We start from the raw sequence: 15,103 nt of genomic DNA, 5'->3' as shown, positions 1-15,103 counted from the left end.
TCAGGGTCTGAGACAGAAAATGCTCTTGTTCTGGAATGCAACTTACGTTCTGTATGGGTTTTTAAATTTTAGTAATTTACGTTTATAAGTTCCCTCCCTATGTGGCGGGATGCAAATAGTGTATGCCTCAAAGCTTTACACGTGGTTACTTCTTTTCTTGATCAGAGCAAGTCATTTGTACTTGGGTAGATAATGAAAATTGCTGAGGTAACAGTTACAAACGAGTGCTCCCTAGCTTCGTGGGGGAGGAAAAGTACTGAATTAAAACAAACACGTGAATGCACACACACAAACAACAATAGCTGATGAGCAAAGAGAGAACCCGCAGCTGTTGGTACCGCTGGAATATCAGATGGGCAAGGCATGTTGGATATGGTGCTGTTCTACCAGGGCAGACAGGCACCCAGGATTTGTTTGAATCTCCTTCTAAGCACTTCTAGCTTTTTCTTTCCTTGGTCTCATCAGCATTTAAACTGAAACCTCACACTGAAGATGTCTAAAACATGACTTCTCATCTCCGCTCTTCCACTGCAAATACCCTCCCTTCCTTCCCTCTGCCCCATACTGACTCCTGAGACCAAACAACTACCAGCTGGATTTCCAGGGCTTCTACACTCAGCATGTAACTAAGTGGCCAAGAGAGAAAGGTCAGGTCACGCTGGACTCCTCTTTTCAGCTTTCACAACCAATCAACCAAGTCTTAACTGTGGCACCTCCGGAATATTCCTGAGACCTGTTCATACTCTCAAAGCCCACTGCCACCATCCCACCCACGGCTCCAGCTCTGGATCTCTTGAGTGAACTACTGTACCGGTCTCTAATTGGTCTCCTGACGTCTAGTTCTCCCCACCCCCATCTATCTTCCCTGCTGCCTCCCCCGAGTATCTTTCCAACCTGCTGACGGCACTTCCCTACCTAAAACCTTCAGTAGTACCTCTGGCCTGAAGGCTCGAGGCTAGGACTGCTGAACTGTATCTCCATGCACCCAGGACTCTGAAGCTCACCAGAGAACCTCCTACCCTGAGTCATGCCCTGTGTCACGTACATCTTCGTCTTCAGAAGTTGACCAGGAGCTCCCTGAGGGCTAGGCATAGAATTGATTCCTTTCTGTTACCTAGTGTCCAGCCTAAAGTCTGGTAAGGGAGGTGCTCAGTAGAGAATGCTAAAATTCATCGAAGCAAGAGAACAATGGAAACGCAGTATGACACAGACGTGCCAGCCCCAGGACCCTAACTGGCTGGTCTAAAGTGAAAGACTGTCCTGTTCGGAACAGCTCACGTGCTTAACAGATGTGCCTGAGGATCGGTTTGCAATGGAGCCAAAGGTTGGAAGCTCCAGGGGTAGGTGTGGGGCCTTTGGAGACCTGGATGAAATTGGTACAACATGCCGCACAGGCAAAAGGGTGAACAGTCTGCTTTAATAGCTGGATTCGATTCTGAGATTAGTTGGCAGGAAAGAAGATGTTTCAGTTTCAAAATATACTCTAGTATACTTGCTGAACTACATTCATTGTAGCAATGAAATCTCCTTAACGCTTCAGGAGAATTTTAAAAAGAAGCTTAAGCCTGCTAGCTAAAAAGTGATCCTAACTGGGCGAGGCGTCCTCTCAAGGGTGAAGGTTGGTGGTTGTGGCCACCATTCAATGGAGATGCTGCTCTTAACTTCCACAATCACAACAAACGTCTCTTTGTGGGTCCACAAAAGATATTCGCAATGATAAAATCCAGGTCCCCCAGAGCCAGAGGGCTTGGGGCCATCCAAATGAACTCCATAACCTTATTAGGAAGAGGATGAAAAGAAAGAAGACCTCCAAAACTAAAAATGCACTTTGTGGCTTCCACGAAAATTGCTGTATTTGTGTCCTGAGAAGTTCTTCTTAAAGAATGCATAGTCGTCATTCAGAAACAGACTTTCGTAACAGCCTAAGGAGGCAATATACAATTTCTATTCATTTTCTCTTTCCTTTTTCTCTATTAGTTCCTAAGGAAACTGCTCCATTCTATTAGAGGACCTGAAAAGTTATTTCAGGGCAAGTACAAAAGAAAAGAAAAATTCTCACAGGTAAACTGTTGTTCTTGACCTTAGGAATAATGGCTACATCTGATGTGATTTTTTACATGAAGAAAACCCATGTGTTTACTTAAAAAAAAGAAGGATGGTAAATCTGAAACATTTCAGACATTTCAAAACAAGCCACCCTAACTGTTAGAACTTTTCTGCCCTCCATTCTTTTCCACAGCAGCTGAGGCCACAGAGTGTCCTTGGCTTGCCTCCTCGACCACTTTCAGGACTCCTGACTCTGGGGCTCCCCTGCTGCGTGTGCTGGCTCCCAGAATCCACACTCCCAATATTTCTAGACCTAGTTGATCATCCCAGGACTCCTGCTGTCTGCGGAGGTCCCTCCTCTATTGAGAGACGAAGATTCAACTTTCTAGGTTGCAACTTGCCAAACAATGGCAGAGTCATTTTTAACATTAAAAATAAAACTGGGCTCCAATAAAGATGTTAAAATAAATAAATAAAACTGGGCCCTTAAATCCTAAATCGGTCCTCACCTTCTTTCTTCTGGGATGCTCTCCAACAGCATTTGAAGGAAATCCTGGAATAAGAAAAAGACAAATCATTAAAGATGCCATCAGTAAATAACCCTGCCCAGAGTCACGCCAGGGACTGAGCGTTCCCAGCTGCTGACAGCTCACCTGCTAGGGAAGGTAGGCCGATACTGAATTATTAGGCTATATACTCAATTTATTAATTTACCAGGGCTTCAATCCAATCAGTTACAACCACAAACAAATTGAAAAAGGTAACGTTTGTTATTTTGACCTAACCCAACAGTTTATTTCATTTCATGTTTCACTATTTTCAAAAGGCTGGCCAGAGCATAAAGCCCTATCCCTCTCTACTTAACCATGCTCTACTCTCTGTGAGCTCTCCCTGGATATCCTATTACACACTGAATAATCTCAACTCTGGGAGGCTAGTAACCAACAGCTTTTTTGCATTGCTGTATAGACAATAAAGACGAAAATCAAGGCAATTAATATCCCAGCGGAGGAACAAAGATGTCACAATTCCAGAAATCGTTCACGGACCCTTGCCTCCATCTGCAGCCTCTTCTGGTGCCACTGTGCAAGTCCTCAATTGTTTGACATTTAAGATGTTTCAAGAATAGATTTTTTTTTTTTTAATCTAAAGGCATGACTTACACACAAACCCATTTTATCCTTTATTATGGAAAATTTCAAACACATTCAAAAGTAGTAAAAAAGCATAATTACCTTCACGTACCCATTATCCCACAGCCAATCTGCCCCATCCACTTACCTACCTCCTGTATTATTTAGAAGTTAATCGCAAACATTACATAATTTCACCAGTCAATGTTTCAGTAAATATCTCTAAAAGATAAGGCGTCTTTTAAAACATAACCACAATACCAGAAGACCTAAAAACTATTCACACACGAATGTTCAAAATCACATTTGTATTTAATTTGCAACTTGTGTGTTGTGACCAATCTTTTTACCCCATCTAACTCTGGAATCTTGATTCGGTCTCAACTAGGTTTGTCAGATAAAATATAGGATGCTCAGCTAAATTGGGGGCATATTTACACTAAAAAGTTATTTGTTCTTTATCTGTTATGGGGGTTGTACATTTTTATTTGCTAAATGGGTAAGTCTAGTGTCAACCCTCCCTCATCTGAAGGTTTGATAAGATACATTTTGGATAAATACAGAACACGAAACAAACAAGAACAATGTTTAACTTTCTAGAGGCTTGATATTGAGCAATAAATAAGACCTATACATGAAGGTTTTCTTTCAATAAATTGAAAATAACCCTTCAAACTGGTCCTTTAAAGAGGGCACATGTGTAAGCCCAGATGACCAAATATGACACTGCTGAATGAGCATCCCTCCAGACTGAAACGCCCACCCCAATCAAGTCTGCAGATCCAGGGTCAGCACAGGGCTCTGATGAGATCCATTTAACTCAGAACGTGAGGTGCCAGCAGCAGTGCAGACCGTCGTATTACAAACAGATGGAATTACACAGGAATAGAAATCTGCAAACAATTTGTATGACAAGGGTGTTCTTTTACTATCATGGCGTTAAGCACAGCCGTCACTACATTGGTGAAGCCAGCCATCACTTCCTATGTGTTTATGGGTGGCTAGGTCCATCTCTTCCAGAGGCAAAAATCTTTCTATTAAGAGCAGTAGTGAAAGATTTATTTCTTGCAACTTCTGTTCTTCTAAGACTCTACTTGCCTATTGCTGCTTCACCCAAAATAGACAATACAAATACAACAAAACTAATATTAAAAACATGTAACAGTCCATGCACCCCAATGTTCATAGCAGCACTATTTACAATAGCCAAGATATGGAAGCGACCTAAGTGACCACCAACAGATGGATAAAGTATTACTCAGCCATAAAAAAGAATAAAATAATGCCATTTGCAGCAACATGGATGGACCTAGAGATTATCATACTAAGTGAAGTAAGTCATACAGAGACAAATACCATATGATATCACTTACATGTGGAATCTAAAAAAATAATACAAATGAAATTATTTACAAAACAGAAACAGACACAGAAAACAAACTTATGGTTACCAAAGGGGACGTGGGGGAGGGATAAATTAGGAGTGGGATTATCAGATACATACTACTACGTTACACACTACTATATATAAAATAGATAAACAACAAGGCTCTACTATATGGCACAGGGAACTATATTCAATATCTTGTAGTAATTTATGATGTTAAAGAATCTGAAAAAGAATATCTGAATCACTTTGCAGTACACACCAGAAACTAATACAACATTGTAAATAAACCATAGTTCAATTAAAAAACAAAACAAAACATGTATCAGTCAAAATGGAAGGGGACAACCCCAAATAGAATAATGCACCTGCAGTGGGTATATTGGGAAAAATAGCAAGGGAAACAAAAGCAATATTTAGAATGCAAAAAAGTATTTTTGACTGAGGTTCTTAGAGTCATTATTTTTATTATTTTAATAATTATTTTGTAAATAAAAGTTGAATTAGAAATTAATTTTTCATAATCTATTATTAGATTACTTTGCAGATATTTCATTGGCTTAATGACAGAATTCTTGCTTCTTAAAAATCCAAGTACTGTATTTATAATTTCTTATAATTTTACTTCATTATCTTCTTATAGTCCATATCAACTTATCCCACATTTGTCCAGTAATTTATGCCCAATTATGTGGGGGGAAAATTACATTAACTCAATGGCAAGGGGGAGAATTTAATTGCATGAGAAGCAGGAAATCCAGAGTTAACCTTAATTCTGCCCTTTTGCATTTTCCAATTACAATTGGATCTTTCTTTACAAAACTGCAGGGCGCAATGTTTCAGATTTTGTGTGAATACAAGAAAACTGCAGGAAGTCCCCAAGAAACCCTGCTTCATTTTTTAAGAAAGATAACTGTCCCACTTCTTAGCAGGTGGCCATCTGCCTCTTCCTGTCTCAGAGCTGAGACCTGCAGGACACACAGCAGCTAGCTGAAGGCTGCCAACCAATGCTGAGGATGATGGGTCTAAGGGATCACCCTAGGTCACAAAAAACCAATACCTCAAGCATCTCTAAGACACGATGCCTGTATTTCCACAGGCTATGGGAATGTTTGTCTACAGTGCTAGACATTCTCTGTCCTATGCTCCATCCAATGCAAGAAGACACTTGGTCTCATCCAGGCGGTCTTTGTATCATCAGTGGAATCAACTCAACTGGCCCTTTGTATTCCTTTCATAGACATAATCTTAACCACAAAACGCTAGTTCTCCTGGTTCTAGTCATAAATTGGCATATACTCCTGGAGTGGATTCATCATAGAAGCCTTTCCCCGTTCTCCACAACAGAATGTTATAAAAAGAAAGATGTCTCTTATGATTATTCCTTCCCTTACCACCTCTTTTCAATTTTCATCTGTCTTCACTCTTCCCTTCAGCATGTTGGCACTTTTATAAAAACAACTTACAAATATCAATTGGACAAGGAGGGTTTTCTTTCAAGGCTGATTCTAGGATCACTGACAGGATCTAAGACACTGACTTGATCTAGGATCACTGACAAAGTCAGCTAGCAACAAATACTAGGGGTCCCAGTTTCTCACCACCAGAGTATGCCTGAAAAAAATTAAAGCCAAAGACAAAACCAACAACAACAACAATCCTGCCGTTTTGACAGTGGGTCGGGGTGAAATTTTATCTGGATCCCTGACAATTATTACAAGCCCACACTCTGGTCGAAAAACACATTCCTTGGGAATTTTTTTTTCATTTTTTATTCTCCTAATAATCTATATACTAATCAGGTCAGTCCCAGACAGCTTATTTTGATTATCACCTAACAACACTAAATAAAGCATTACAATTAAAAAAAAACGACACCGATTTTGGCACATGACGAATTTGGTAATTATTTTTTAGTCCTGGTGAAAGTATTCAACAAAAAGCAGGCGCATGTGGAGTCTACTGGATAAACTGACACTGGCTTGATAATTACCCAGGATTAGGGATTTCTGTCAGACGTTTTATGAGTAATTACTATGGTCATAGGGAAGGGGGAGGTAGGAGAGGCAAAACAAACAATCAAAATGTTGAAATAAGGACAGTGTTGGCAGCATAAGAACTGAAAAGGAACGAAATGGTCAGGAATAAGTTATTGTTAAACTCAAGAGAGCAATTTTAGTTGGGAGGTAGAAAGATGATAATTCTGAAATACTGGGCAGATGGGGTATTCGGAAAGAAAAGGATTCAAAAGTAAATTGGAAAAAGAAGAAACTGAGGAACTTCTGAGTAAAGAAACTGAATCATGGTCTTCCTCATCAATAACTAACTAGCAATATAAACAAAAACACAATCTATTAAAAAAAGTTAGCCAAAACTTCACCAGCAGCGTCCAAACACAGAGAGAATACAGCTTGTGGCATAAACTTCAAAGAGACAACTAAAGAAGAAACATAAGATTCCAACACAGCCTCCAACCTTCCCTCTGTACCACCCCCTCCCTCAAGCTTAGCAGGAGTGGTACTGGTGAATTGCCCAAACCCCACAAATTCTCACAAATACCCACACATTTGGAAAGAAACAGGAATATCTTTATTTTTCCTCTCTTTTTGACTGTGAAGGGACTGAAAAATGTTTGCTCAAGTGAGATGAGCAAAACCTGGGAAATAAACAACCGAGGATGACACTCTCATGAACTGTATAGGTTCTAGGGCTCCGAGCTGAATTGGAAGAACAATATTAATTGAGAGAGTACCTGCAATGGAAAAAAGTGGCACCCAAATTAGGTGAAGAGAATCTTGGCTGGGGACCTTTAACAAAATTTCAAGAGTTAGTGGAGCCAAATTCTTACAACAAAGGCTGTATACAGCTCCAGAGGAGCTCTTCCCCTCCACCCTCTCCATGCATAATATCCAAACTTCAAACCGTAGCTCAGAGGGGAAGAAAAACACTCCTAAGAGAAGTTGCAAAAGAAATCAAGGATAACGTTCCAATACATATGAGAATAAACAGAAGGTCAGGACAGTGCAACTCATGCTGAGAATGAGCCAGAAAAAAAGTATGGCAACTATGCAAACTAATACAACAAAAACCCACCAAAAGAGAGAGACAGAAACAAGAAGCATAGCATAAAAGACAAAGAATCCAGTCTTGAAGAAAACATAATCCACGGCACAGAAGAAAATTCTCCACGAATGCTTTACACTAAAATATAAATTAAAAGAAAATAATAGGAACATAAATTCAGTAAAATGAAAGCTCAGACAAGATGACAAAACAACTAAATGAGAGGAAGAGATTTCAAAGCAAAGGGAATAAATTAGGAACCAAAATAATACCACTATACAAGCATTAATAAAACAGAAACATCAAGAAAAAGAACAGCTATTAAAGAAAAAAATTAATAATTTTATAATAATAACATTAATAAAAAATAATATTGCTTGAGATAGACATATACTATAAAGACAAAAGCGACTAGAAAATAACAAGTACGGAGGACAAAGATGACATAACATACAGATAACCAGTAACCTTGAAATTCAGAATCCCGCAAGGGAAAAAAAAAAATGAATGTGTTCAAACATACAATTAAGACAATTTTACTGAAAGAAGGAAGAATAGATTCTGAGTCTAAAAATGCACAGTGTTTTCCAGGAAAAAAAACTGATGCAGACTCACGGACACCAAGCCACTCTTGATTAAATTACTAAACATCAATGGTAAAGAATTCTTCTGTCATCTGAGTGGTAGAAAGAGAAAAAAATAGACTGACTTCGAACGTTTCAACAGCAGTATTTAATGCCAGAAGGCAGCTGAGCAATAGCCACAAAGTTCCGAGGAAATGAAAGCATGACCCAAGAATATTATACCCAGACAGTTTGTAATTCAAATATAAAGGCAACAGGCAAACATTCTCAAGCAACTTGAACATCAATTTGCCAACTAAATTTAGCCAAAGAAGAGTTGAACCAAAATAAAGCATTCATGAATACAGAAGCGTGGTAAAATGACTGTTAGTGAATACCGAAATCCTTTACGTACAGAGCTAGGACTATGCAATGTGAAAACTACATTGTAGTAACAGCACACACCATAAATGATATAAACCTCTTAACTATGTAAAAATATGAATTAAGAACAATCTAGAATTGGGGGAAAAGTAGTTGAAGTACATAACTACTGGTTTCCTCATCTTATACATAAGAGAAAAAACTGATGCTTTCTAAAAATAAGGTATATATCTAAAGAGAAAAAAAACTAACAATTTCAATCTCTTAAAGATTTTCTGTAATTGAAGAATCTTTTAGGAAGTGATCTCTCTTATATTTATCTGAAGTTCAAGAAAGTCTTTTATATTCATCTTAGTTTCTTTTTCATGTGTTAAATCCAAGTAAAATAAAATTTAAAACATTTCATTAAAAAGCACATATAATATAATCATATTTTTAGAAAATTATTTCTAAATATGTCTTTGTAACTATACATGTGTGTACAATCATACACAAACACACATACATATGTACTATATACCCATATACACATAGGTACATGTATACATATCATACATAATATATAGAAAGAAGAAAGAAACGGAGTGCAATTTCTAGAATGGTGTTCACCTAATATTAATTATAGGTAATTATGGATGGTGAGATTTTGAATGATATTTTATATTCTTCTTTGTACTTTTCTGTACTGCTTATTACATTTTTTTATAATGAGTAGGTGTCAGTCGGAAAAGCAATAATTTCCAAACTTACTATGGGACTGGCAGAAGGACGACTGGATATTCACATGCAAAAGAATGGAGCTGAACCATCTACCTCACACTATATACAAAAATTAACTCAAAATGGGTAAGAGACCTAAATATAAGAGGGAAAATACAAAGTCCTTAGAACAAAACATAGGAGTAACTTTTAATTAGGCAAGAAGATATTTGCAAATCATATATCTGATAAGGGACTTGAATCTAGAATATATAAAGTACTCTTATAACTCAATAAAAGACAACCCAAATAAAAAATCAGCAAAGGATCTCAATAGACGTTTCTTCAAAAAATATATACAAATGTCCAATAAGTCCATGAAAAAATCCTCAGCATAGTTACCAGAAAAATGCAAATTAACACCACAATGAGGGCTTCCCTGGTGGCGCAGTGGTTGAGAGTCCGCCTGTTGATGCAGGGGACACGGGTTCATGCCCCGGTCCAGAAAGATCCCACATGCTGCGGAGCGGCTGGGCCCGTGAGCCATGGCCGCTGAGCTTGCGCGTCCGGAGCCTGTGCTCCGCAACGGGAGAGGCCACAACAGTGAGAGGCCCGCGTACCGCAAAAAAAAGACAAAAAAAAAAAAAAAACCCACAGTGAGATACCACTCACACTCACTATGATGGCTATTATCAAAAAAACCAGAAAAAAAAAAAAAAAAAAACCAAAACAACAAGTGTTGGTGAGGATGTGGAGAAACTGGAACCCTTGTGCATTGCTGGTGAGAATGTAAAATGGTGCAGCCCGTGTGGAAAACAATATGGCAGTTGCTCAAAAAATTGAATACCACATAATCTAGCAATTCCACTTCTAGGTATATATTCAAAAGAATTGAAAGCAGGGACTCAAACAGATGTTTGTACACTAATGTTCACAGCAACATTACTCACAAGGGCCAAGAGGTGTAAATAACCCAAGTGCTCATTAATGGATGAATCGATAAACCAAATGTGGAATACGCATACAAAGAAATATTGATAGGAAGGAAGGAAGGGAATTCCCTGGTGGTCCAGTGGTTAGGACTCTGCACTTTCAGTGCTGAGGGTTCAATCCCTGGTCGGGGAACTAAGATCCCACAAGCTGTGTGGTGCAGCCAAAATAAATAAAAATAAAAAGGAAGGAAATTCTGATACATGCTATAACATGGATGAACCTTGAAGACATTTCGCTAAGTGAAACAAACCAGATACCAAAGGACAAATATTGTATTGTTCCATTTGCGGGAGGTACCTAGAGTAGTCAAACTCAGAGACAGAAAATAGAATGGTGGTTGCCAGGGGCTGAAGGGAGGAAAGAATGTGGAGTTATTGTTTAATGGATACAAGTTTCATCTGGGGAAGATTGAAATGTTCTGGAGATGCATGGTGGTGACAGTTGCACAACAATGTCAATGTATTGATACTTAAGGCACTAACTATACACTTAAAAATGGTTAAAATGGTCAATTTTCTTATGTGTATTTCATCACAATTTAAAAGGTTAAAAAGTAAAATTAAAAAAGAGAAATGAGGTACTGATACATGCTACAACATGAACCTTGAAGACATTATGCGAAGTGAAAGAAGCCAGTCCCCAAAGGCCGCGTATCATATGACTCCATTTATACGGAATGTCCAGCATAGGCAAATCCATAGAAAGTAGGTTAGTGGTTGCCTACGGCCGGTGGGAGGTGGAAATGGAGCAGTGACTGCTAATGGGTGTGGGGTTTCTTTGGGGGGTGATGAAAATGTTCTGGAATTAGAGAGCAGTCACGGCTGCACAACTTTGTGAATACACTAAAAACCACTGACTTGTACACTTTAAAAGGGTGAAATTTATGGTGTGTGAATTATATGTCAATAAAACTGTTATGAAAAAACAATAAAGCTATAATTCAGAAGAGTTTAACAAAAGTAAAATTGAACGATTTGGTGGAGGGAGCACTGAGTGTTCCATGGGAAGCGGGTATCAGAGCCTCGGAAGTCACAGTAAACCCAACACTCCTTCCGTGCGGCAGTATCTTGGCGAGAAGTGGTTTGGGCTATTCAGTCAACTGATCATATAAGACTCCTGAGCCAGTTTTCAAGCTGCCTTTCCAAATACAGGTTTAGGAATACCGCCCCTCCCCTCAACCAAAGAATAAGAAGAGGGTAGAGACACGGAACGGGTATCTAGTTTTGTCACACTCATGCTATTCCTTGCACATATGTTCGATTATACATGTACATCCTTTACATCTAACATTGTGCACAGTTTGACTTCAAAACTGTATATGAGCACAACTGTCAAAAATCAGAAATACACATCAGTCCAATCTGCGCTGGGACTGCATCCTTTATTCTCTATCAGCTACGAGCACTGTTTTCAGAGCCTCTCCCTCTTTGTTAACTTTCTTGTTATGTGCAGCTTGGCCTCACGCCCGTATAAACTGACAGAGTCTCTCTCCGACAGTTTTGTGGCCAGACTGTCTGAATATTTCAGTGTATCTTGTCTTTAATCTATTTGTATATCAAATATATATGGTGTATGTACTGTGTGCGAATCATATACTAAGTACTGGTGAAATAAAGTACTAGTACTTCGTACTGGTGTGGCCTTGTTGAGTTTATACACAGAATGGAGGAGAGGGAAAAGAAACAAATGGACCCGTAAAGGAAAATATAATTGTGAAGAACGGTGATGGCAAGGAAGGCAATGAAAAAGGCAAAGGTTAGAGAAGAACTGGGTGAATGTATATCTGCTCAGCTGGAGTGACTCTGAGATTGTGGCAATGACACTGAGACAAAGGACAAGCAGCCAACCTTGGAAAGCTCATTCCAGGTGGAGGGGAGAGCAGGATTGTTTCGTTTTTGTTTTCCAGGTCACTTAAGGTGCAACTACCCACATCACTGTGCACAGGACAGCTTTGGGTTACAGTCTGTCCTAAACTATGGGGAGATCATCCTCCCGGAAACAACACTTCCCTGTGTCCACTTCATTAACTTCCTATCTTTCCTATTGTATTAAAACAGCAATCTTTTCCCTGCTTTTTTTTTTTTTTTTTTTTTTTTTTTTTTTTTTTTTGGCGGTGCGCGGGCCTCTCACTGTTGCACTGTTGTGGCCTCTCCCGTTGCGGAGCACAGGCTCCGGACGCGCAGGCTCAGCGGCCATGACTCACGGGCCCAGCCGCTCCGCGGCACGTGGGATCTTCCCGGACCGGGGCACGAACCCGTGTCCCCTGCATCGGCAGGCGGACTCTCAACCACTGCGCCACCAGGGAAGCCCTCCCTACTTTTAAACATTCACATCATCTAGTCGCCACAAGCTACACCTCCTCCAATTGTATATCGTGGACTCACAAGGACTTATAAATTACCTGGGAAAGAATCAGCTGCCCATGAAATTTGTGCACAAACTTTCTTAAAAATGAAAAATAGGTGTCATCTCCAAGTCTTCTGGCAAGGAACCGGAGAAGGAAATAGCCCTAAAAGAAAGGAAGAAGAAAAAAAAGATACTTATCATGTGTTCGTCAGAAAAATGCTTACAAAGTCAACTCTAACCTACCCCGCAGCACCTTATGCTCATCTAGAAAGTTTGGCCTGACCTGTCCCAGGCAGCCCTTTATATTCTTACCAGTAAGGTCGAGTCTGGTACTTGAGGATCAACTACTCTGCTTTCAACTGATCTACTAATGGTATCACCATCTTGTTTATCCTTGGCTTACGTGAAGCCTGGAGGTCCATCATGGACCAAAAGGGAAGAGAGACCCAGCTCCTCTCTCCCTCAGCTATCAGGAAAGGCCTTTACAACTTAGAATACTTTTTAAAATCACTCCTATCTTCTAGGTGGAACCTGACAGCAATTTTAAGAGTCTGCTCTTCAAAGCTGACATGAAGCAGGGAGAAGGGAGGTACAGGGAAGGGAGCAGTTCGGCTTCCTTTGATTCGTGCCTCATTATTCGGGTATGAAATGCTTTAACTATTGGACAATCAGAATCTGCTCAGTCAAATGTCATTACAATGTTGATGATTTTTTTTGTTTTGCCCCAACCACGTTACTAACCTTCACTGTTTATATGTAAGATCTAAAAAGTGCTGCAGCATAATAACTGGCTTCTGCCACGCAGATATGCTTACCTTTAAATAATGAACCTGCATGAAGACCTTATCCGGATTGAGCCCGTGTTTGATGACAGAAGATCCTGAGTCACTCACATGGCCAGTTTTCTCTTTATTGGGTCTAAAATGATGCAGTAAAATTTTCTTTAAGTATAGCATATTCTTAACTAATTAGACCATAATATCGCCTTATTTCTTATTTTCAGAGTTGCCCAACAGCGTCTTAATTCTATTCAATAGTACCAGGTATAATTTAAGACGGTTTACATTATAAATGCGTATACTGAACAGGGAGGGATTTATATCTGGGTTGGCAACCTGAGGTTGGCTACTGGCAGTATTCTGCATCATCTTATCCAAGATTAAATCTTGCCAGACCCTCAAGGAATCTCAGCTCCAACATGAATTATTTAAGAAACTATACACTTTTCTTTTGGTGGGAATGTTGGACTGGGAAATGCAATGGAAAATGTAGCTTTACTTGGAAGAGTAAAGAACTTATATCTTTTCCAAAAAATTCTGAAAGCCCCAATGTTATCTACTTCTCTTGATTTGCATTTAGTAATTAAGGATCCTTTAAGAAATATTCATACTCTAAAGCCATTTTAGAGCCACAGAAACAGAACAAGAAAAGTCACAGAGGCCTATGTTTTTAGAACAGGTAGAGACATTAGTAATCACATACTTCAACCTCCTCATTTCACAAATGAGGGAAACAGGCACACAGAAATTAAGTCTGTACCCAAGGTCTCACAGCTTGTTTTGATTCATGGCGACATTAAGGATTGAAACCAATGATGTCTCCTTATTATCTATCAGTGGTTTCCATTATGCTCTATGGTTTTAAATATTTTCAAAAATTCCCTTAATAAAATATAATTGTGCTACAGTGACAATTCAACAACTAACTAAATTCAAAGTAAGTGACAAGGTATTTACAGCTTTTAGCTGTTCGAAAACCAGTCACTTATTGGACAAACATTGAAGAGCATGTGCTGGGGTGAGGGGAAGGACAGGGTTGACAGAAGGGCTGGCACATCAGAAAGGCAAGGGGTTATTTTTATTTTTATATATATATATATATATATATATATATATATATATTTAAAGATTTTTTTGATGTGGACCATCTTTAAAGTCTTTATTGAATTCGTTACAATATTGCTTCTGTTTTATGTTTTGGTTTTTTGGCCGCTTGGCATGTGGGGATCTTAGCTCCCCAACCAGGGATCGAACCCGTACCCGCTACACTGGAAGATGAAGTCTTAACCACTGGACCACCAGGGAAGTCCCCATTTTTATTTATATATTTATTTTTTGTTGCTGCTGTTTTTAAACTTATTTGAGGTATAGTTGATTTACAATGTTGTGTTAATTTCTGCTGTACAGAAAGTGATTCAGTTATACACATATATACATTCTTTTTCATATTCTTTTCCACTATGGTTTATTACAGTATATTGAATATAGCCCCCAATGCTATACAGTAGGACCTTGTTGTTTATCCATTCTATATATAATAGTTTGCATCTGCTAACCCCAAACTCCCAATCCATTTGTTCCCCACCCCCCTCCCCCTTGGCAACCACAAGTCTGTTCTCTACATCTGTGAGTCTGTTTCTGTTTCGTAGACAAGTTCACTTGTGTCATATTTTAGATTCTGCATATAAGTGATATCATATGGTATTTGTC

General features: G+C 39.0%; 1 protein-coding gene across 3 annotated transcripts in view; it reads right to left on the bottom strand.

Annotated features, from left to right (window-relative positions):
• AOPEP (aminopeptidase O (putative)) overlaps positions 1-15,103 on the bottom strand; it is a 374,694-nt gene that overhangs the window by 111,003 nt on the left and 248,588 nt on the right. For all 3 annotated transcript variants that reach the window (XM_060014998.1, XM_060015000.1, XM_060014999.1), the window contains exons 8-10: positions 13,430-13,532; positions 12,670-12,777; positions 2,556-2,599 (exon numbers count right to left, since the gene is read on the bottom strand). In XM_060014998.1, the coding sequence (XP_059870981.1) occupies positions 2,556-2,599; positions 12,670-12,777; positions 13,430-13,532 (255 nt within the window). The remainder of the gene's footprint in view (positions 1-2,555; positions 2,600-12,669; positions 12,778-13,429; positions 13,533-15,103) is intronic.

The sequence above is a fragment of the Delphinus delphis genome, chromosome 6 (genome assembly GCF_949987515.2).
Source record: "Delphinus delphis chromosome 6, mDelDel1.2, whole genome shotgun sequence".
NCBI classification, from domain to species: Eukaryota; Metazoa; Chordata; class Mammalia; order Artiodactyla; family Delphinidae; genus Delphinus; species Delphinus delphis.
This window is presented reverse-complemented; position numbering and strand designations above follow the sequence as displayed.